This window comes from Trematomus bernacchii, unplaced genomic scaffold (genome assembly GCF_902827165.1).
Source record: "Trematomus bernacchii unplaced genomic scaffold, fTreBer1.1, whole genome shotgun sequence".
NCBI classification, from domain to species: Eukaryota; Metazoa; Chordata; class Actinopteri; order Perciformes; family Nototheniidae; genus Trematomus; species Trematomus bernacchii.
The window spans coordinates 8,842,014-8,865,820 of NW_022987689.1; the positions used below are offsets into that span (position 1 = coordinate 8,842,014).

At 43.2% G+C, this 23,807-nt stretch overlaps 1 protein-coding gene across 1 annotated transcript; it reads right to left on the minus strand.

Moving 5' to 3' along the window:
* Positions 1-371: 371 nt before the first annotated feature.
* On the minus strand, positions 372-17,755 carry LOC117488593 (sodium- and chloride-dependent GABA transporter 2-like). Its single transcript, XM_034137591.1, is given in 22 exon segments — positions 372-682; positions 1,115-1,250; positions 1,821-1,840; positions 1,843-1,990; positions 2,926-3,026; positions 3,537-3,639; positions 3,784-3,921; positions 4,639-4,751; positions 5,416-5,540; positions 5,638-5,666; positions 5,669-5,746; positions 8,946-9,080; positions 9,203-9,335; positions 9,412-9,496; positions 9,680-9,820; positions 9,937-10,071; positions 10,937-11,052; positions 16,146-16,287; positions 16,685-16,759; positions 16,841-16,986; positions 17,307-17,368; positions 17,576-17,755. Coding segments are annotated over 21 exon segments (2,316 nt in total). The 3' UTR covers positions 372-682; positions 1,115-1,139.
* Between the last annotated feature and the right edge of the window lie 6,052 nt (positions 17,756-23,807).

The following is a 23,807-nucleotide window of genomic DNA, read 5'->3' on the forward strand; positions in this document are numbered from 1 at the left end:
TGGTAGGCTTGGTGAAGGTGGCTTTCTGCCTCAACCTTTTACAGCACCCTGCCGCCCAGACCTCGCTGCTTTCCGTAGCGAGCTGTCCTCAGTGCCAGGGGGCTGAGGCGGTGTCCTCAAACCACCCGACCGTCTTTAAACATGGAGACCCTCTCGTTAAGCATGCTTTGTAGGTGTCTACTTTATGATGTATTATGATCATTTCTACACCAAATCAATTTGGGATTGATTTGTTTACTGCACCATATTGTCTTTCCTTTATTTGTCACTTTATTAAATGCAGTATACGATCATTTTGGCTAACACTTTGGATAAAAAAACAGCATGGGTATACTGAGGGGTTATTGATTACATAGAAGTCAATGGCAAAGTTAACATGGAGTTTCAATCAAGATTCATTTATTTGCACAACCAAAACCCGTATAGTTTAAAAGGAACAATTCAAGTAATAATATCCACCACCAAAAGTTATATAAGATGATAAGGTCTTTTTACAATTGTAACTTTTTAACACAGCTGTCCACAAAGTATTCATTTTAAGTCAAGGGTTGGACTTTTTAAAATAAGAACATTCAGACACCAAGGATGTAAAGATCTCCTGCGTTGAGTTTGTAACTGGCTGTAGACTCTTCTTTGGTGATGCATTCATCAGGTAATAAGGGATTACAAATCCAATCAGTTTCTGTGAGGATGGAGATACAAAGCAATTGTTACTACACTGGTCAATTAATTTACTACATGTACTGGAATTTCAGTTTCAGGGTATTTAATAATCAGAACAAAATTATATAACACTGATCCCAGGGTAGGAACAAAATAATTCTGTTTTTTCATTCACTAGCTCTATGCTTAAGCGTCAATAAATATATACTGTAAGACATAACATGGGCATGCAAAATCGAAATTCGATCATCATGTGTGGATCAACTCAAATTGCAGGATGGTTATTTTACTGTCCCAGTGTTCAAGTTGTGTTTAGATGAGTGTCAGCATAGTACATTAGAAGCGTAAGTGTAATAAGAAGCAATAAAAGCTGAAATGTTCAGTCCCCAACACCATGGTGGTTTAATCTGAGAACATCAATCACTGTTGTCTCTGATTAAAGGTGGCTTACCTTCAGTACTGCCATGTTTTAGTTTTTAAGTTAAAGCATGCAGCTCTGTATCAGGAGTAGGGGTTTCAGGGTAAAGAGTCTTCTTTGGTGGAGAAGATTGCAGATCGGATGCAGGAGTGCATAACGTTTTCAGTCTCTATGGAAAGAAAAGAAATTGCCAGATAATTGCCGACAAAGCATAAACTACAACATAACAGTATCCACTGAAATCCACCAAGTTAGCTTCTGTAATGATTCAGATTTCGGTCAGTCCATTCACATATAACATACTGTATATATCGACAGAGTATCGAAGTAGACCGAAATGAAATAAACCTAAACCTAGACTGTTAAGCAGGTCTCTGTAATAAATCACTCAGAAAACTGCAACTGATCCAGAACGCTGCGGCCAGAGTCCTGACAAAAACCAGAAGAGTAGAACACATCACCCCAGTTCTTAGATCTCTGCACTGGCTACCAATAACTTACATAATCGATTTTAAAATTGTATTACTAATTTATAAAGCACTAATTGGTTTGGGACCCTAATATAAATTGGACATGCTGCTCTGTTACGAGCCACCCAGAGCTCTCAGATCTTTGGGGACGGGCTTACTCATTGTTCCCTGGATCAGAACCAAACATGCCGATGCTGCATATAGTTTTTACGTGCCTTTGTATCTGAAAATGTGCTATATAAATAAACTAACCTTAACCTTAACCTTACCTGTCTCAGTGTTCCCGGGTTACAGCCATACGATAGATAATCCACAGAGGAGTCAGGAGAACTGAAGATAGAGCAAGAACCATCCCAATGGCAAAGCCCCACCAGGGGTACTCGTAGGTGTTGTTGTATTTCAGCGGGGTGAACTTGACCAGAGAGAATATCAGGGTTCCCTGTGACAAAACAAGTGGAATAAAAAGAAAATCAGAGGAGCAGCTTACATTTTCATCAATGGATATATATATATATATTTATATTTGTCTTATTGTCATTCTGATATTTTTCCGGTTAATGTCTTAAAGGTCCCATGACATGGCCATTTCTACTGATCATAATTCCATTGTTGAGGTCTACTAGAATAGATTTACATTGTTCAATGTTCCAAAATCACATTGGTTTCTCATACAGCATCTCTGTATAGTATGTGTATTCACTCTCTGTCCTAAACGGCTTGTTGGAGCTCCTGCCCCCCCCCCCCTCCCTATGAGCCTACTGTGCTCTGATTGGTCAGCTCGCCCACTCTGTTCTGATGAGTCCACCACCGTTACAGCGGAACATCAGTGTTATGTGTTACAATGGCGTTTGTTAGCAACCAGAAAATGACACCAGTAATGACAAACAGATGAGAATGCTGCGTGGGGTCTGGGTGCCGTGTTGGCAGGACGTTGCGGGGCTCGCTGCTGCGCCCTTTGAGGCTCGAGGAGCGGCCGGTGTGAGCTGGATTACTGGTGTCGTTTCCTGGTTGCTGCGTGGGGTCTGCGAGACAGCGAGACACCGCGGAACTCAGCCTGAGCACACACACACACTCACAGCCTGCGGAAATCCGTGGAGCTGCATTACGTCACTATGACCGTTACGTCACTATACTCAGGAAGAAAAAAATGGAAAAAGAAAAATCTCCAACGAGGCGTTCTGGGGCAGCACAGACAGGTCTTTTCTGTGTTAGAGTTTTACTCGCTACAGGGTGTACTTTGAGGGTTTGTGACTTTGCAGACCGTTTACATGCATAAAAAGATACATAACACACAAGGGGACGGGTAATAACCAGAAAATCATGTCATGGGACCTTTGAAAAATAGATACACCAATACTCAATACATTTACTTACAACACAGAGACATGGTGTGATGAACTTCCAACAATATTTCATAAGCGATGTGGGGTAGTAGCCAATCATTTCCTTTATATTGTCATAATAACGATCAGCACCTTGTAGTCAGGGAGTCATTCAAGAATATGATCAAACACTGGGATTCATCTACATCACGATATAAAAGGGCAAGGTCTGATGCCTGGCCACGTGCTCATAAGGACAAGGGGGAAGAATTTCAGCACTACTACTGAGTCCATTACATTCCTGAGAACGGTCTCAAGTCTTTCTTCTTTTGGTCCAAGAGGAATGAAAGCTAAGTTAATGTGTAAGATAGTACTGGCCTCACAGATAGGCGGGAAATGTTCTGCCCTCCAGGCAGTTGTTCAAATGTTTTAATGGCTTTAGCAGTGCCCTCTGGTTACTTATGCAGTGCAGATGAAAAAAAACTTGATAAGTGAGTAAAATTAGCAAATGTCAATACAATGTTTTGTTAACATGATTTGTAATATTTTACAGTATCACTGTTATTCATAATGGTATAGTTTTAGGGGCTAACATTACTTAACATATATATACTGTATGTCTGTTGGACTCCTTATTTTCCTTGCTTAAAATGATCTTGTTACCATATATCCATCCCACACAGACACACTCCAAAATGGCAAAAATCATTAATGGTATTCCACTGCAAGCATAGTAATCAAACAGCAGAAATACATAAAGTCCTCCCTACAGCACATGACAGAGAAGACAGAAACAGGAACACAAAATAGATTGTTTTGTTAAATGCACAAGATATTTAGCACGGAAAGAGAGACTTAATGGTACAGCCTTTAATTCTTAATGTTATAGATTAAAAAAGTAGACTCTCACCTCAGTCACCATAAACAGGCCAATAACAAAGGAAACACCACAGATGATCAACAGAAGTAGTTTACGTCGATGACCAATGAGAAAGAAGGATGGAAACATGTCTGATATGGCTGTCACCAGGCCTTCCAGACACACAAACTGTGGGTAAAAGATAAATGTCACATTTACATTTTCTACACTGATTATAACAATTACGTTTCTAACCATTCTCAGGTCTTAAAGGTCTCCTATTATGCTATTTTTAGGCATATATTATGGGTCTCAGATATATAAAAATATATAAAAAACATGTCTATGATGTGTTTTGCTCAAAATACCAAACAGATCATGCATTTTAGACATCCCTCATATCCCTCTTTTTCAGCCCTGTTAGAGAAGTGCTGATTCTGGGTCAGTAGCTGCTGGTTGTCTGACACTTGGTGAGTTCCCTTACACACCTCGGACACATATTTATGTATGAAATACATCAAAAAGTGCATTTTGCATGATAGGAGACCTTTAAGACTTTTGGAAATGTTTTAGTCTTCATGACTTCAACCAACAAGGCAGTGCATATTCTGTCCAAGCATTTACTGTAACTTAAGCCTGATTGCTTATATCTTTTATGTATTTGGATACTTAATATCTCTAGATCTAGATATCACAAGACACAACCATTGAAAATATCTTATGGAATATTTGCACATGAAAAGCAATACAAATCAATCAAAAGTAAAAGGAAATAGAGATATATTGATGTTGTCTTTTCATGCAGGGATTTAATTATAATTAAAGTATCAGGGGGGCTTATAACCAAATGTTATACAATTCTTATGTACAGTATATTTTAAATACAGCTGAATGTGAAAACTTTACCTCACTGTCCAATCCAAGAAGGATAATCATGATGAAGAAGAAGGCAGCCCAGAGTTGAGGTAAAGGCATCATGGATAAAGCCCGAGGGTAAGCAATGAATGCCAGGCCAGGACCTGCAAGTAGATAGCCAAATGTCTTAGGAATTAGTACACTTATAATTTCTATATATAGCACCTGATTTTAAGGTTGGAATTAGACCAGAACCTGCTTAGTTTGAGTGATGATGAGTTATTCAAACTAAATCTTTTATTTCCGGCCCCATGTACACCAGCTGGTATTCAGTAGGTTGCAATATGCAATCTAACCACGAGATGGCACTATCATACACACTGGTCGTAAAAAAGGTGATAATATTTCTGTGTTGTGTTTACAGCAAGTTTCTGCTGCCGCCAATGGGTCAAAATATCAGGTGCTGCAGGATTTGATTTATTAATAGATTTTATCTTGGATTATGTTTAGGAAATAAGGAATACATTTAGAGAGTAGAGGGTACTCATAAGTACTTTACAGGTACAAGAATGATGTTCTTGTGAATTATAATTGAAAGAACCCTGCAGCACACATTGATGTGAGGTCCCACATGACATTATGGGGACCAAAATCCAAGTGTTTCTTCTCACATGTTATTGTGAGACTTGAATTTGTTAAGTTGTGAATTATATATTTGTTCTCTTCATCTGAAAAAAACAAAACAATTTATTCATCACTTAATATTTTTCATAGGAACACAACAAAGCTAATATACACCACAATGTTTTTCCTCAAACCATCCCATACCTGATTCAGCTACTGTTGAGATGTCAACACCCAATTCATGCGACATGAAGCCAAGAACAGAGAAGACTGCAAAGCCAGCAACAAAGCTGGTTAAACTGTTCAGTGCGCACAAGGCGAAAGTGTCTCTGGAAATTAAAAAGGCCGATTATCTATTTTATCCTGCATCAAATCAACCTTTTAATGCATAAAATGTACATACATAGAATATAATGTTTTCCTTACTTGTAGCAGTTGTTGTTGTATTTGTTGTACTGTAGCTTCCCATCGCTTGCAAAGTGCCTACGCAAATGCCATAGGAGAATAATACCTGGCTCCCAGCATCCATCCACACCTTAAATCAGTTAAATGTGCAGTGCCAGTGATTTTTAAATGCTTTTAAATATTGATACATATGATGTTTATACTTGTATAATATACAACTATACTTTGTTATACTGTGTACTTGGTTCAGCCATTTAGAATTCTACCTTTCTGTCCCTCTCTTAAGCCACATTTCCACTTCCATGCATGACATAGAAACTCTCTAACACAATTTGTATCTTTCCTCCGGATGTACTCAGACTTTCCCACATGTCCTATCTGACTCCTACATCCTCCTGCTCACATGTTCCTCTTTCCCTATTACTCCCAATAGTATTTTCACCTTCTCCACCTTCTCATTGGCAGATCATCAATTTTGCTTTTTTCCTCTGGTAGACCTGAAACCTAACTTGTACCTGCTTGTATTCCATGTTAATGCGTCTGTCTGTCTGATTGGTCAATTCTCCGTCTCTGGGCCCTGACGGCAAATACCCTGTTCCCTTTCGTTTTCAGCCAAGCCTTTATAATAGACAAAAACACTTCTGGTCATTAATTTGGGGTACAGCACGTAATGGGGAATACAAAGGCGTCAAAGATAAAAGCATCAGCAATATTCTAAAATATTTTCTTTAACATATTTGGAGCCATCAAAGACGGAAAAACAGGATTGATCCGAGTCCTGCAGTCAAAAAAAAAATATTTTTCCCGTTGCAGATGTGACCAGATAAAGGCGTTTTAAATAGTATCTGTGTCTTTAAAATCTAAGATACATATTCCTAAATTCCTAAAAACATGATTTAAAACTTAAAATGTTTGTCATGATCCAATGGGAAAACAGCATATTTCAGAATATCTCTGTTTTGACATCACAAGGACAGTCATTCGTTGAATACAGCATTCCAGGGTTTGTGAATCTTAGGGCAGGTACATCTGCATATAATCAGCATCAAATATAATAAAAAAAAACATATTTATAAATAGTGTGCCAACGGGGGAAAGCTTGTATAAAGAAAACATAATTGGTACCAAAACCAACCCCTGAGGTACACCAAACTTAAAGGGGACCTATCATGCAAAATGCACTTTTGTACGTCTTTTATACATGAATATGTGTCCCCGGTGTTCCAGGGAACTCACCAAGTGTCAGAAAACACAACCCTCTCTCTTTTCCTCCATACCCAAATCTCTAAAAACGGGGCTGCAACGGATCTGACGTCAGGAACGAGGAGCTCCGCCTATATGTAGTCTGCCACAAAAGCAGCGAAGAAGACTTCCCGCGCATGGTTGCCAAGGTTGCCATGGTTGCCCTTCTGTTTATTCTCCGCTGTGGCTCTTTTTCTCCCTCCCCGAGGCAAGTGTTTGCTCCTCCTGCTGCTGTAATTCAATGCAATCCCTCCCCGTCGAGGCAAGCACTGTAATTCTCTCCGGTAGTCCACCAGCAGATGACAAACACCCACCTCTCGCGTCGGGCCGAACCACGCCCCTTAGCTGTGATATAATGAGCATATACCACGGCCTGAAGTGAGCTATTGCTTTTATAAAACGGTTACCAAGTGTGGCAATATGAAAGAAAAATACACACTCTAATTTAAATAGTTTTATTAGTAAATAATGATGTTCAAAATAAAATAGTCCCTCCGTTGCCTTCTGCACGAAACATAGTGCGAGGTGGTTGCTATGCAACAACACTAAAGCGAACATATTAGACAGAGAGTGTTGATCAATAATTTGGCTATTTATTTACATTAATGTGTATGTTGCCGTTTATTGTGCACCCACTGAAAAACTGTCCAGCATCAGTAGAATGGCTTACGTGGTTACTTGTATAGGTTGAGGTTATTCTAGGCTGTTGCTTGGCGTGGCGAGAATATTGCTCCACTTTCTCCGGTCCCCGAGATTCGGCTTCCAGTAGCTCTGGAGAGAGCTTTCGCACCTGTGGCCACTAACGGTCATAATTTCTCTGCTTTCAAGACATTTTCTGCATCAGAAAGCTTTTGAATGGGGGTACTTTTCCAGTTGGTCTACCTGCTCTTCACGTAGCTCTGCATGTCGTCGTTTAGGTGCTTTTTTTTCTGGAGATAGGCACTCCTCAATCCACTCCTCCATAGTAAGACCCCCCCGGAGGTCGAAGTTAATCTTAAATGTTTCCATCTTATGCTTTGTAAGTTTGTTTCGTAACAGAAGAAATGTAAATATATTTATAAAACGGACAAGTCAAATCAAGCTATCTGATTGGTCGATAGCGTTTTTGCGGACCTTTTTGATTACAGATTTGAAAACATCGTTGCTTGCTTTAAAAGTAGCACAATTCATTATGTCAAACCTTGGAAAGTATCTAAATATCCCTGCCCTAATGCCAAAGGAACTGCACACTGAATATGTTTTGCCGTTTGATGTCTATGTCTGGACCGCTGCGTAAAAAGGAGGGTTTCTGCCCCGTTACTTCTCCGCTGTTTTCTTGTCCCAGTCTGAAAAGCATTTGCTTTTCAGCCCAACTGTATACAGTTTTTCTCAGACGCGGAGGGATACTGACTTGTTGTGAAAAGTAACTACAATTCTACCCGTGGTATATGCTCAGTATATCACGGCTAAGAACCAATCAGATTGCTTGATTTGACTTGTCCGTTTTATAATGTTCAAATATAGCATGATAGGTCCACTTTAACAAAAGAACTATAAAATACATTGTTTTCCCCAGAAACAACGAACCTCCTATTAAAAAGCTGTGTCAAATGCTGCGTTAATGTCCAGAATTACAATGACTTGGCCATGCGAGGCTGAATTACACAGATTGGTTGAAAATAAAAACAATTCATGGCTGCTCTGCCCACACCTTTGTACTGTGTCTTTAAGGGACCAAAAGGTTGTTGAGCTCTGGTGGGCTTTGAAGTGAATTCAACTTTGCAAAGTGAATTTAAAATAAATGGCACAACTTAGTACAAAAACGGCTTGCACACTTGTATGATGACCTTCCTTTTGAACTGATCACCTAGAGCCATCTGAAAGTGGCATGCTTATCTTCCATCTAGTGTCTCTAATCCAAAGGTAAAACCGGAGCTATTTAATATCAGCCTTTGGCTTCACAAGTAACATTTGCTAGTATGATTAACCAATATTTAGTTTTGGTCTAAGTTAAAGTCCATACATTTTAGTATTGCAAGTGTTAGCCAAGTATTGTTCTGTGCAGTGTGTCACTTACACATCACTCATTAGTCACACAAAAACCTCACCTGAGGATCAGTCAGACGGGTCAGATCAGGATAAAGGTAATATCTAATTCCAGTTAAAGCTCCTGGCAATGTCAGCCCACGGATCAGCATCACAATCAACATCACAACTGGAAAAGTGGCTGTGACGTACACAACCTGAAAGAGGAGCCCCAATACATACTGTTATTAATCGTGGTCAATAAGCCCATTCATTTTTAGGTTTTAATTATAATTTTAGGTTTAAATTACCCATTTAATAATAAGCGTATACATCTCACCTTTCCTGTCGCCTTGATTCCTTTCCAGATACAGAAGTAACAGATGATCCAGCTTAGCAGAAGACATCCAGCCAGGTCCCAGCGTATACTGCCCATCTCTTCAATTCCTCCAGACAAACCCAAGACTCTCCTCCTGAGTGCAAGAAGAAAGTTATGTCAAGAGACATTTTAGTGACTCTAAAAACTGTTTTGCGAATGTGAGTACTTACTGCCAGAATTCTTTCACTGATGATGTTGTGTTTTCATTGATGTGGCGATAAACTGAATCATTCTGTCCACAATCAATGCAGTTATCTTGAAGCGAAAGAGTAAAATGAAACAAGTTGACATTTTCAGAATTTGCAACCATGTTGATATTAAGGGTTCTCCATACATAATTGAGCATGCCTATGATTACATTAATTGCCTCCATATGGCCACTCACAGTCATTCTGTACCTACATAAGGCCTTTGCACTAACATCAGTGCGATGTTTACCTGTGTTCCAGGTGTTGTTGCAGCTGGCCCAGGGGAGTACAGTGTGGAAGGAGGAGAAGAGGTAGAGGAAGGCCCAAGCCAGGATGACAATGTAATACACCACACTGTATAACGATGTAACTTGACTGCCGTAGCCTAAACCTTTGAAAAAAATAGAACTGCCATTTTAACATTTGATACACAAAAGTAATGTAACAATATACACATATTTCAAATACTTTGGCACTCTATGGAATATGTAGTTATGTTAGTAGTACCTCCAAATATGGGACATATTTTCCTCCAACATGTGATCCCACCCTGAGCCGTTAACTGCCCCAGAGATACCTCTAGAAAGAAGATGGGGATTCCACACGTGGACAGGAACACCACATAGGGGATCAGGAAAGCTCCTAAAAGGAAATAATGTATCCAAGTAATAAACTATAGTGACAAAAATACAAAGAATAAATGATTTAACCCTTTCACGCATAGAGGTCACTACAGTGGACAACTATTCAAAAGGTGTTTTTTTTTTATATGCATGGGTTTTGATGGCATAGTTGAACACCAGCCACTACATAGGACCCTATTGCATCATCCCACACACTGCCACTCAGTGCCAAGTTAGTGTAAGTGCATGATACATTTCTCTAAACCACGATGGACGACAGAAAGCCAGATGGACCGAATCACTCGTCGATATCTTGCCAATCCTTTTATGGAAAGTGCCCCCTGCAGGTATAACAATGTTGGTGACATCAAGGAACAACTAAGGAATCATATAATTCATAAATTGTCAAAGTATTGATTTTATGTTTGCAGGAAATTATGATTGATCACCTGTCCACTAAAGTGGACGTCTCTAAAGTGTTACTGGCTATATTTCAACTACAATTCATACTGTTACTGCTATTGTTCTTGAAAATACTTCATCTGCAATATCTTTGTGGGCCGTAAATCAATATACTTATGTTAATATAATGTAATTTTAAGTTTGCACATCTTTATTTATCATTTTTTTTTAAATGTACATGTCTCAAACTTAAACGCATACCTGAGTATAAAAAATCTTTTTTTCAAAATTTGAAAAAACTAGATATAAAAAAAATAAAGTTCAAATCTTGTTTTTCATGCCCCAAGAGCAATAAAAACACTTGGTAAAAAAATCCTGACTGAGGTTTTCATAATTCATGCATGAAAGGGTATACATTTTCCAGCTTTTACTTATCTAACTTACTCCTGGGCAGTACAATAAGATGTTTTAAATGCTCTTACCACCTCTATTTTTGAAGCACAGATATGGAAATCTCCAAACATTGCCCAGACCAATGATCTGTCCGGATACTGACAAAATGAACTCCCTCTTGTTGGCCCACTGACCTCTCTTTGCACTGTAAGATGGAGCATGATTTTGATTGTTTTCATCTTTCATTCTTATTTTATTCTTTAGATTCCCTGGATAACTTGCTGGCTCCATCAGGACACATCTGTTGAAATGTAAGTACAAATATTCAGTTTAGCTGTTTTTTGGGCGTGTTATACTTAAAGGTAGGGTATTAGGTAAGTTTGAGAAACCGGCTCGAGATACACTTTTTGTTATATTCCATGGAATGCTCTTAACATCCCGATAGCAATGAATATCTTAAGTGCTTTGACAAAAAATCCATAAAAAAATGTCATCTGTGGAAGCCGTAATACTGTAAAAAGCACGACCAATCATTTTAGCCGGCCCGGCTAAAATAACTGGATGGCCTACCTGCCTGTCAGCCTTCCATCTGTGCACAAACTTATCTCGTGCCCTCATTGGTCATGTGCGCGTTTGTGTGTGTTGGAGGAGGGGCTCTGTAAGGAAGTGGCAGATTTTCTCCGGTTGTGTATTTTCAAATTCTAGCGATCTCGAGCCGGTTTCTCAAACTTACCTACCCTACCTTTAATGTGCATGTTCAAAAGTATCTTTTTGTGCAAAGTCTTCAGAACACTAAACACATCTAAAGCACCAGATTAGATTTTAGGGTAATGCTGTTTCTTATTGTTCATCTTAAATAGCTATGGTGCTGACCAATTAATTTGAAAGATTTGGTACCTTCAAGTTGATAGATGTAAAGGTATCAAAACCTTTTAAAGTGTTGATTCATCTTGCTAAATATGGTGTTGGTGCCTCTGTGAAACTCCGTTGATGTACATGCAAGTTCAACAGCCTGCGCTGCCTATCCCACAAATAATTTTTTCTAAAATTAATTATTACATTAGTTTTCACGGCTCGCCGGATTTGTTTGCTTTACTCTTTGTACTCATGAATTTGAAACAGGTCTAACGTGTAATTTAAATGTCATTGAGTGTCATTGGTGTTTCTTGGAACCAAGGTAGACACGATAGGTTTAACAAGCAGCTGCTCTTTGTGCTGAAAAAAAGGCCCAGGGACAGTGTTGCAGTGGAACACGGCCAAAACCAGAGGCGTCGGGTAATGAAGGTTAGAGAAGGTGAAGCCTTCCCTGAATTATTAGTCCTGTTTCTGTTGTGCACAACAATGTTCCCTAAACAGGCTACTGCTATGATCCATTATGTTTGGCGGCTCCAAATATCAGGCTGTAGTATAAGGCTACGTTTTTTATAATCAACACATTTAGTGAATGATGAGATAATAATAATGTATCACTGTCAGGGCACTAACTATGTCAGAAGGATCAGGGGGACGCGTTTAGAAACTGTAACAGCATGTCGTGTGTGGCGTACTAGCCTAACGTTACTCATAAAATGCTGCCTTAGAAACTTGTCTTTGTCTCATGAGCTGCATCAACACTGTCAGTTAGTGCCGCAGGGTCAACAAATATTTCTCAAGTTCTCTCATGTGCTGTGTGCCTAGGGCTGCATATTAGTCCGGCATTGTAGAATCTCATCTTTCTGTATCCTAGTAAGCTATTATATAATATTATTATTGCTGTTATTTGTGTCAAAATGCCTTAGCTCCTGCAAAAAACATCCAGTCCCCTGTCGCTCCAGTGCTGTCCCTTATTGGGTCAGCAGCTGCATTTAATTGCTGTTATAAACATAAAAACATCTTCTGTTCCGTTGTAAGATGTTGTAACAAGTAGTTGGTCAACAGCGACGTGCAGTCAGGGGAGGCAGGGGAGGCAGAGCCTCACCTGTCATACTCCAATGTAACGGAAAAACAACTAAAGAAAAACTAAATAGTAATAATAATAAAATGTCTCCACTGATCTGTGTTGTAAGTGTGATTTATGTATGATTCCAATCGCTTTTTATAGTCAAAATCAGCAAATTTGCCGAGCTCCGCTACGGGAGCAATGAGAAGTGAGGCAGGGACGAGCTCTGCCTCACGTAAGCCCACAGTAACGTGCTGGAGCATGGGCACTAATTTAGCGCGGGCACTTATATTGTGAGCGCGCTCAAGCCATTTACTGTGGGGCGAGGTGAGGCACAGATGAGCTCTGCCTCATCTCAGAATGCGTCACCCCACAGAAACTGGCTGGAAAGCGGGCCCTAAGCGCATGCCTGTTACCCTCTCACTGTATGTCACCAATGTAATGTTTGGAGATCCCTTTATTACATTTATCCTCGCCATCCATAGTCTCTAAATAACTTATTTCACGTATAGATATTTAGGCTCGCTGGTCTCATCATACAACGGCAATGAAAAAAGCACCAGGGGAGGCAGCCATAACCTCTGCCGCACTGAAGGGGGCGCACGTGAGCCCACAGGTTCTTGTTGCTACTGTTATTCTACACAGAGACAGTAGACGCAAACAACAAACTAGACTTTTGAAACCAGAGGAAGATAAGGAGGACTTTTACAAAACAGTAATAGAGATTGTTGTCCAGAAGGATAGCATGGACTTCATCTTCAAGTCAAGGTAAGACCACATTTCTAATGAAAATGGGATCTTACTAAGAAAGAACAATCCAATATTTAGATTTTGGGTATCCTTTTGTTGAACGGTCTGTTTAAAATGAATCGAAGCATCAGACTAAAAAAGCTTTTGAAAATAACCGAATATTTCGATTAAGGTCAAAATATAATATTTGTAAATCTGACTCAGTGAGTCAGTGCTTCACCAGCCATGAACCTCACCGCACGTCACTGTTGGTCAAATAATAGCCTACCCTATCTTGAGCTCCACTCGCCGCCTATGGCCAAAACCCATGTCACAAAACATTCCCTAAATTGATGCAGCCTTGCTTAAAGTAACCTATTGTAGCTGTGGATTATTTATGAGTATTAGCAGAAGGCTACACATGTATTCATTTGAGTAATTTCTACATATAGTATATAGTTTAAGCTTACATTCCCAATACATACAAATTGTACCAGTTATTGTAACAGTTAAGCAGGAGATTTTTAACAGTGAAGCTGATGTCAGAATACTCACAGAACTGAATGAATGACAGCAAATATCCACTGGACCTGTAACAGAAGGTTTTCACGTGTCTCGGCACATGTCGACTGAAACTTTTCCTGCCAAGGTTAAGATTATGGTTATAAATGGTAATGTGTAGAGAGCAGAATTGACACCTCCTCCTGAAGCAATCATGCATTTCACAAGTTTGATTTACAATATTTACTTTATCATCTTAAGCCTTTTTTCTGAAAAGCTGGCAGTTGATACTAATGATTTCATCTAGGACACTGGCTTGAGATTATTTAATGTTTAAAATGTTTCCAAGTCCACTTGTTTGGCCTGTGTGCGATTCGATAACATTCAATCAATTATGTCACAGTGAGGGTAAGGATGCAGGACAAAAACATTGGATATAGGAATATAAACAAAAAGCGAGCTTTATTTCAGGCGGATGGCCGGAGAAGGTGGTTTCGGGCGGACGGCCCGGGGAAAGGCTGAGAAGGGGGTCTCGGGCGGACAGCCCGGGGGCAAGGCAGAGGCAGAGAAGGGGGTCTAATGGCGCATTTCCACTACAGTGCGGAGCTCGCTTTAAGCTTGCCGTGCCGTGCCCGGCCCGTTTTTGGTTGCGTTTCCACTTGGCGTAGTTCCGGCTAGCGGGTACTATTTCACAGTTTTTCTGGCCCCATAAAATCGAGTGTGTGTGTGTCGCACGAAATGATGGCCATTTATAACTGCCTGATGCTGTATCCCACTGCCACACACACACACACACACACACACACACACACACACACACACACACACACACACACACACACACACACACACACACACACACACACACACACACACACACACACACACACACACACACACACACACACACACGTGCATGATGGCTGAGAGAAAGAGGAGCGTTGTGTGGAGCTATTTCACTACTGTCAATTAAAACTTAGCGAACTGTGATGTGTGCAAGGAGGCAGTTCGCTACTGTGGCCACTTTGTATTGTTACTTTTCCTGTTTGCACTTTAAATTTGCAAAAGTAAAATGTTTATTTGTCTATAAAAACTGTCCTGTCTTTAATCATGAAAATGAATTCAGATTTAGTCTATTTATGATGCATTCAGCTAACAAATCATGTCATGCAGCTCTCCCCTACATGAAAGTACATAAGACGCTTTTCATTAAAAAAAGTATCGGTATCGGCGATACTGGCCCTGAAATACTTGGTATCGGATCGAATCCAGATTTTGTGGTATCGCCCACCCCTAGTTTGTACTTGTTTAACTTTTGTCTAGTTTCTGAACAGATATGAGGAGCTGTGAGCTTGAGTGCTAACAGCTAACGGCTGATCTTGTTTTTCTGTGGTTTTCATTGAAGATGACGTCACGGCTCCGCCTACACTGCGTTACTATAGTTACTGCACTTTTGTACGTCTTTTATACATGAATATGTGTCCCCGGTGTGTCAGGGAACTCACCAAGTGTCAGAAAACACAACCCTCTCTCTTTTCCTCCATACCCAAATCTCTAAAAACGGGGCTGCAATGGAGCTGATACAGATTTGAATTTTTCTGACGTCAGAAAAGGGGTGCTCCGCCTATATGGGTAATAATAATAATAATAAATTGTATTTTTATAGCGCTTTTCACGAACCCAAAGACGCTTTACATTTGGGGAAGGGTAGACAAACAAAGACAGGCAATAAAACAAAACAAAAAAACAGAAAAACAGAAAAAAAAGAAAAAGAAATCAGCCAGGAGGAAGTTGGTTGAGAGGGGGGGGGGGCTTATACAGAGTTGAAGAGATGGGTTTTGAGGCGGGACTGGAACAGGGTGAGGGACTCAGACTCACGTAGGTCCTGGGGGAGGGAGTTCCAGAGCCTCGGGGCTGCCACAGAGAAGGCTCTGTCCCCAAAGCTCCGGAGTTTGGCCTTGGGGATGGAGAGCAAACCGGCTGAGGTGGATCTGAGGGACCGGGGTGGTTGGTAGAGGATGAGGAGGTCAGTGAGGTAGGGCGGGGCCAGGTGGTGGAGGGCTTTGTAGGTGAGGACCAAGAGTTTGTATTGGATGCGGTGTGAAACGGGGAGCCAGTGGAGTTCTTTGAGGACCGGGGTGATATGATGCCATGATTTGGTGTGGGTGAGAAGTCTGGCGGCTGCGTTCTGGACACGCTGAAGTCTATTGAGGGATGTAGTACTGATGCCATAGAGGAGTGAGTTGCAATAGTCCAGGCGGGAGGAGATGAAGGCGTGAACGAGTCGTTTGGCTGCGGGGCGGTTTGAGAGAGGGACGGAGTTTGGCAATATTGCGGAGGTGGAAAAATGAGGTTTTTACAACTTGGCGGATGTGGGGCTTGATGAAGAGGGTGGGGTCAAATATAACGCCATGGTTGCGTGCCTGGGTGGATGGGGAAACAGGGGTGCCATCGATGGTGAGTGTCAGGTTGGGGGTTTTGCTGAGGGTGGATTTGGAGCCGATGAGGAGGAGTTCAGTTTTATTGCTGTTGAGTTTGAGGAAGTTGTGTGCCATCCAGGATTTTATTGCAGTCAGACAGGATTCAATGTGGGTGAGGGGGGGGTTGTGGGGGGATTTGGTGCTGAGGTAAATCTGTGTGTCATCAGCGTAACAGTGAAAGTCCAGGTTGTAGTGGTGGAGAATCTGACCAAGGGGGAGGATGTAGATGATGAAGAGGAGGGGGCCGAGTACTGAACCTTGGGGAACACCTTGGGTGACTGAAGCTGTGGCAGAGGAGTGGTTGTTGAGGAAGATTAAGTGGGATCTGTCGGAGAGGTAGGACTGGAGCCACCTGAATGCAGTACCTTCGATACCGAGTCGGGTAAGCAGGATGGTGTGGCTCACGGTATCGAAGGCTGCACTCAGGTCGAGGAGGATGAGGATGTTAAGGGAACCGGTGTCAGCAGAGGTGAGGAGGTCATTGAGGACTTTGATGAGTGCCGTTTCTGTGCTGTGGTGAGGACGAAAACCAGACTGAAGGGGTTCAAAAAGGTGATTTGTTTGGAGATGGCGGTGGAGTTGTTTGGAGATGATGCGTTCTATTGTTTTTGAGAGAAAGGGACCTCAAGGTGTCAGAGCAAGATGGCCGCACCTATGTTGGCTGCTAGTCATCTTCACTCGCTACCGCTCCTGTTTGTCGCTTATCTGTTTTTATCGTTGTGCGTACGCAATGTCAAATCGGCAGTTTCCTATGATCGCCAAACTCTGCTGGATATAGGGGCTTCGGTGGCACAATCACTGTCGGACCGATCGGCACAGTGGAGCTGTCACCGTACCCTGCGTCCCCAGGTACCAGAGGTAATCTGGTCTGCAACCTGTTGCTGCCCCCGAACCTGGAGAGCAAGATGGAGGGGAAGGCGAACCGGAGCGGCGGTAAAATTCCGCAAGCTGACAGAAGGCCGCTCCTCGTCTAAACTGTGCACCATCTCCATGACAGCTGGCCCCAGGGTGAGGCCGTCATTCCTCCGTCCTATTCTCCCGGCATCAACATCCCACCTACCCGCGTTTGCCCCTGCCAAACGTCAATTCACAAAACTCACCAGTGTGGCTTCAGTGCCTGGGTGTCCGCATCGAGGGCCGGGGGGCTCTGGAAATCGACCATCGGCTCGTTTCGGCATGGCTCCTGTGTCCGGCTGCCTGCGCCCACTGCCTCGGGCCTCGAAGATAGGAAGAGCCGGATCTGACTCCGTATCCTTCTGCTTGTTGAACGCCAGATCCATTACAAACAAATCCTTTGTATTAAATGACTACGTCGTCTCAAGAGAGCTGGATTTTATGCTTGTTTCAGAGTCCTGGCAGAAAGCCGGGGAGTTTGCCTCCTTGAACGAACTTTGTCCTCCGGGCTACAGCTACTCCTGTGCTCCTAGGCGCATCGGCCGAGGAGGAGGACTTGCCGCGTTCCACAGAGACTGCTTCTCCACCAACATGGTGAGCACTGGATCCTTCCCAACATTTGAAGTGCTAATAACAAAAGTGGGTCGCTCAAACCCGTTTTACTGTATTTTAATCTACCGCCCTCCAGGCAAGAATAGCTCTTTTTTATCCGATCTTGGTGACTTACTAACCTCCATCATCCGCTATGAAAGAGTTCTTCTGTGCGGGGATTTTAACATTCATGTAAATGACTGCTCAGACAAATTTGCCAGTGATTTCCTTAATGTCACCGAATCTTTTAACTTCTGTCAACATGTGTCTGGTCCAACGCATGACAAAGGTAACACATTGGACCTCGTGTTCACAATTGGCCTAAATATCAGCAATGTCTGTATCGAAGACCTATCTATTTCCGACCATAAAGCCGTACTATTTGTCATGTCGTTGGATAACGCTTATGTTCAGGGGAAGCGAGTAAAAACCTCGCGTATTTTAAATGGCGCAGCGGTTGAGAAATTTGTAACCGCTTTCGACAACAATGTTTTGGTGTCGCATGTTGATGACGTTGATTGTCTAGTCCAGCGGTTTTCAAAGTGTGAGGCGCGCCTCCCCTGGGGGGCGCCAGAGAGCTTCAGGGGAGGCGCAGCGTGAGGAAAAAAAGAACGAGAAAAAGATTAATAAAGTGACACTTGCCCACTTTTGGCTGTCTGTGGAGACCGAGTTCCCCCACCTCGCCAAAAAGGCTGTAACAGTGCTCATTCCCTTCACCTCCACCTACCTGTGTGAGTGGGGGTTTTCCGCATTGACTTTGATCAAAAGCAAGTACCGGTCAAGGCTGCAGCCAGAGGATGATCTGCGTTTATTCCTGCGAGCATCAAAGACGCAGACTCATTGTTCCCACTAAAGTAGGGGTGAGTGTAATAAGGAGGCAAAGTTGACGTTCAGTGTGTTGCCGGGAGCATATAAGCATATATATATCCACGATGTTGAAAATGTTAAAAATGTTAAAAGAAAATATGTGTTGAGAACACCGTGCGAAAATATACGGGTCGTGCTGCAGCTAGATTTGCCTGTCCTCTGTAAGAAGGTGTCGGCGACTGACATGCAAGGAAGAACGGCTGTCCACAGGCTGTTCCAACTTTAACAACTTTATTAACTTCCAAGGTAGTGAATTGAACATGCAATTGTAATTGTGTGTGCGGTATATTTTCAGGCACGCACACGCATGTTCCACAACACACAAACTGAACAACACTCAATTGTCCGATCACTACCAGTGTCCTTGCGATCTTGTAAGAACAAGTGTACGTTACTGATGCAATATGGTTGAGACCAGTCGGGCTTATTCTAGAGGGGTGCAAGGAATAGTCCAAGTAGTGGGGGAGTTTTATACAATATGTTTAAAACATGAAGATACAAAGGTTTAAAAAAGTTATTGTTTAATGTTTTAAGGAGGGGACGCTACTCAGCCAATCAAATCGGTGCAGTCAGTGAGTCAGCACGATAGATTCAAACACACACAAGAGGAGAGAAACAGTCGGAGTAATTTCAAATGGCGAAAGGTAGACAGCGAAAACAGAGCATTTAATGACATTTAATGACATTTTCTCTTACTGGACCTCTTTGAAATGCAATTGAATACTCCTGCATTATAGCAACAACAACAATAATAATAATAATAATAATAATAATAGCAATAATAATTGGGAGGGGGGGCGCGGCTGTTCTTATGTTCTCTGAGGGGAGGCTCACCTTCCCACACTTTGAAAACCCCTGGTCTAGTCAATGCTTTCAATACACACTGCTCCGCCATTTTAGATGACGTCGCTCCCATGGTGACACGCAGCTCCCTGGCTGTAAACACATCCCCCTGGTTAACAGAGGACACCCGTATACTGAGACGGCATTGCCGCAAAGTTGAGCGGCTGTGGAAAACCACTAACCTTCAGGTACACCGTCTCCATCTGAAGGACCTTTACTGCGATTATAACAATTTGGTCAAAAACGCCCGGGCAACCTATTTTTCTAACCTCATCTCCTCTAGTAAGCACAACCCCAGAGTACTATTTAAAACCATAAATACCATTGTAAACCCGTCCACCCCCTCAGTTCCTATTTATTCAAACGACGACTGCGACCGTTTTCTCACCTGTTTTATAAACAAGGTGGCTGACGTGAGGTCGAGCATCAACCCCTCCCACTCCCCCCTCCCTATCTGTCCAGTTAGGCAGGCCACGCTGAGTAATTTCTCCTGCATCACTATAGCCGACCTGACCGCTGTAGTGAGCACTATGAAATCTTCCTCAAGCCCTCTGGATGCCTTACCAACGTCTATGCTAAAAGAAGTTTTTTCGTGTGTCTCTCCACCCCTGCTCCACATTATAAACATCTCCATTGTCTCCGGCTCCGTCCCATCATTCTTTAAGCAGGCGGTTGTTCAGCCCATTCTCAAAAAACCCAATCTAGATCCCTCCCTCCCGAATAATTACAGGCCCATCTCAAAGCTCCCATTTGTGTCAAAAGTCTTAGAAAAAGTTGTTGCTAACCAACTCAATACATTTCTGAATGATAATAAAATCCATGACAAATTCCAATCAGGTTTCAGAAAACACCACTCCACAGAATCAGCTCTCCTCAGGGTCTCCAATGACATCATGATGGCATCGGATGCAGGTGATTGCGTGGTTCTGGTGTTGTTGGACCTGAGTGCAGCGTTTGACACAGTGGACCACGCCATCATGCTAGATAGACTCAGGGAGTGGGTAGGCATCTCAGGGTCTGCCCTCCAGTGGTTTGCCTCGTACCTCAGTGGGAGAAGTTTCTCCGTGGCGGTGGGCCCGTTCTCATCAGACAGCACTCCCCTATCCTGCGGCCTGCCCCAGGGTTCTGTTTTAGCCCCCCTTCTTTTTGCCCTGTACATGCTCCCATTGGGCTGCATAATTAGCCAATTCAAGGGTGTCTCATATCACTGTTATGCAGATGATATCCAGATATACATCTCTTTCAAACCCGTCAAAATGGAAATTGTAAACACTCTCATCACATGTCTGTCTGCAATTGAGGATTGGATGTCAAGCAACTTCCTACAGCTCAATGCTTCAAAAACGGAAGTCTTGATTTTAGCGGCTGATAACATCGCCTCTAAGATAGCAAGCCACCTGGGTTCCTTCAGTGGTAACATAAGGGCAAACATCAAAAACCTTGGTGTAACTTTCGATCAGTCTATGCTACTAGACAAACACATAAAACTTCTGACCCGTACCTGTTTTTTCCATCTCCGAAACATTGCCAAGCTCAGGGGGGTTCTATCAAACACAGAAATGGAGATGGCTATTCATGCCTTTATTTCATCCCGGCTGGATTACTGTAATGCTCTGTTCTCCTGCCTCAACAAAACATCAATAAACCGGTTACAACAGGTCCAAAACGCTGCAGCCAGATTACTCACTCGGTCCAAAAAAACATGCCACATCACTCCGATCCTTTCTGCCCTGCACTGGCTCCCTGTCCATCTCAGAACCCAATTCAAGGTTTTGGTCTTCACTTATAGAGCTGTCCATGGCCAAGCCCCAGCCTACATTAATGACCTGATCCTCCCTCATAGCACAACTCGGGCCCTGAGGTCCTCTGAGTAAGGCCTCCTAAGGGTGCCCCGAACCAGGCTAAAAACCAAGGGGGACCGTGCCTTTGAGGTGGTGGCCCCAAGGCTCTGGAACAAACTCCCCCAGACACTAAGAGCCTCTGCCTCAGTAGAGATTTTTAGGGGGCAGTTAAAGACCCACCTCTTCCGTCAGGCCTTTGGGGCATCGGAGGAGGTGAGTTAGTAGCTGTCTTTTATTGGTGTTTTATCGTATGTTTTATCCTATGTATTACCTGCTGTTGTTTTATGCCTTTTTATGCCTTTTATTCTACATTTTAGTTGTACTGTGAATTGTGTACTGTACTGTAAAGCACTTTGTACATTCGTGTTGTGAAGGGTGCTTTATAAATAAAGCTTTACTTACTTACTTACCTCCCCTTTCTCTCAAAAACGAGATGGAGATGGGGCGGTAATTACTGAGGGAGGAGGGATCCAGACCGGGTTTCTTGAGGATGGGAGTGACAGCAGCAGTTTTGAAGGCAGAGGGAACGGTTCCTTGGGACAGGGAGGAGTTAAAAAGGTTGACAAGGTAGGGGCAGAGGACGGGGAGGCAGGACTTCAGTAGAGGGGTGGGTAAAGGGTCAAGCGAGCAGGTTGTGTGTTTGGAGGAGCTGATCAGTTTGAGTATTTCAGGGAGGGTAACCAGAGTGAACTGGGAGAGGCGGCCGTGGGGAGGAGGGCTCGGGAGGTCCAGGGAGATGGAGGGAGAAATTGTGGCGGTGGGTGTTGGGGGAGATGTTTGTGTGTCAGATGCAGTGGATAGGGAGTGATTAATGGCAGTGATTTTGTCAGAGAAAAACTGGAGGAATGAACTGCATAAAGTGGAAGCGGATGAAGAGAGGGTGTCAGCACGGGGTTTGAGGAGCTTGTTGACGGTGGAGAAGAGGGTCCTGGGGTTACGGGAGGGGTCGGTAAAGATGGTGGAGAAGTAAGCAGATTTTGCGGCAGTGAGGGCGTCTCTGTAGGTAGTGAGATGGAGTTTGTAGGATTCGTGGTGAACTGTGAGGGATGATTTCATGGTTAGGCGTTCAAGCTGGCGGCCGGTTTGCTTCAACTTACGGAGTGCACGGGTGAACCAGGGTGAGGAGGTTTTGAAAGTGACATTTTTCCTTTTGAGGGGGGCCAGGCTGTTGAGGGAGGTGAGTAGGGTGGAATTAAGGTGGTTGAGTTGTTCATCGGGTGAGCTGAGGTTCGAGTCCAGGGGGAGAGTAGAGGATAGCAGGTCGGAGAGGTGCTGGGGATCGACAGAGCGTAAATTACGGAAGATGATGTTCCTGGATGGGGGGGGGGTGGCGGACGGGGGAGGCGATGCTGAACTGTATGAGTTTGTGGTCAGAGAGGGGAAAGGGGCAGGGGTGGAGGTCGAGTACTGGGAGATTGGTGGAGCAGACAAGGTCAAGGATGTGTCCTTTATCATGGGTGGGGAAGGTGACATGTTGGGTAAATGAGAAATTGTCCAGAAGGGAGGAGAATTCAGAAGCAAGTTTGCAGGTGGGGGAGTCCATGTGGATGTTGAGGTCGCCGAGGAGTAACAGACGTGGGGAGAGGGATGAAGCAATGGTGAGGAGTTCAGTGAGATCAGAGAGGAAGGAGGGGTGTGGTTTGGGGGGGGTGGTAATTGAGGATAACTGTCAGTGAGGGAGGGGTTTTGAAGGCGAGGAATTCGAAGGATGATACTGAGGGGAGGGTGAGTTCTGTAGTCCGGATGTTCTGGTTGTAGATGACAGCCAGCCCACCACCACGGCGTGAGGGGCGGGGTTTAGTGATGTAATTAAAACCAGAGGGGGATGTTTGATTGAGGGAGAAGAAGTCATTGGGTTGTTGCCAGGTTTCAGTGAGCAGAAGGAAGTCGATGGATTTGTCCAGAATAAGTTCGTGGAGGATGTGGGCTTTATTGTTGAGTGACCGGATATTGAGGAGGGCAAGATTGGTCAAGTGGGGGGTTGGAGGGGTGGTGGCAGGCTGGAGAGGTATGAGGTTGTCTAGGTTAGCAGCACGGGTGTGGGCACGAGAGGGGAGGCAGTGGGGCAGAGGAGGGGGGCTTGATGAGAAATGGCTTGTTATATGTGTTGGGAGGCGGAGGGGAGTGGGATCCGCTCCGGGTATTTCATGCAGCTGGGAGTGTAGGTGAGCAGGGGAGAGTGTAAGAGGAGCAGTAGGAGTTGCATTCTGATGACGCGTCAGGTGTGCGTTGGGTAGAGCAGATGGATGGTATGGATTGTCCGTGCTGAAAGTAAACAAAACTGCGGCGGGTGCTT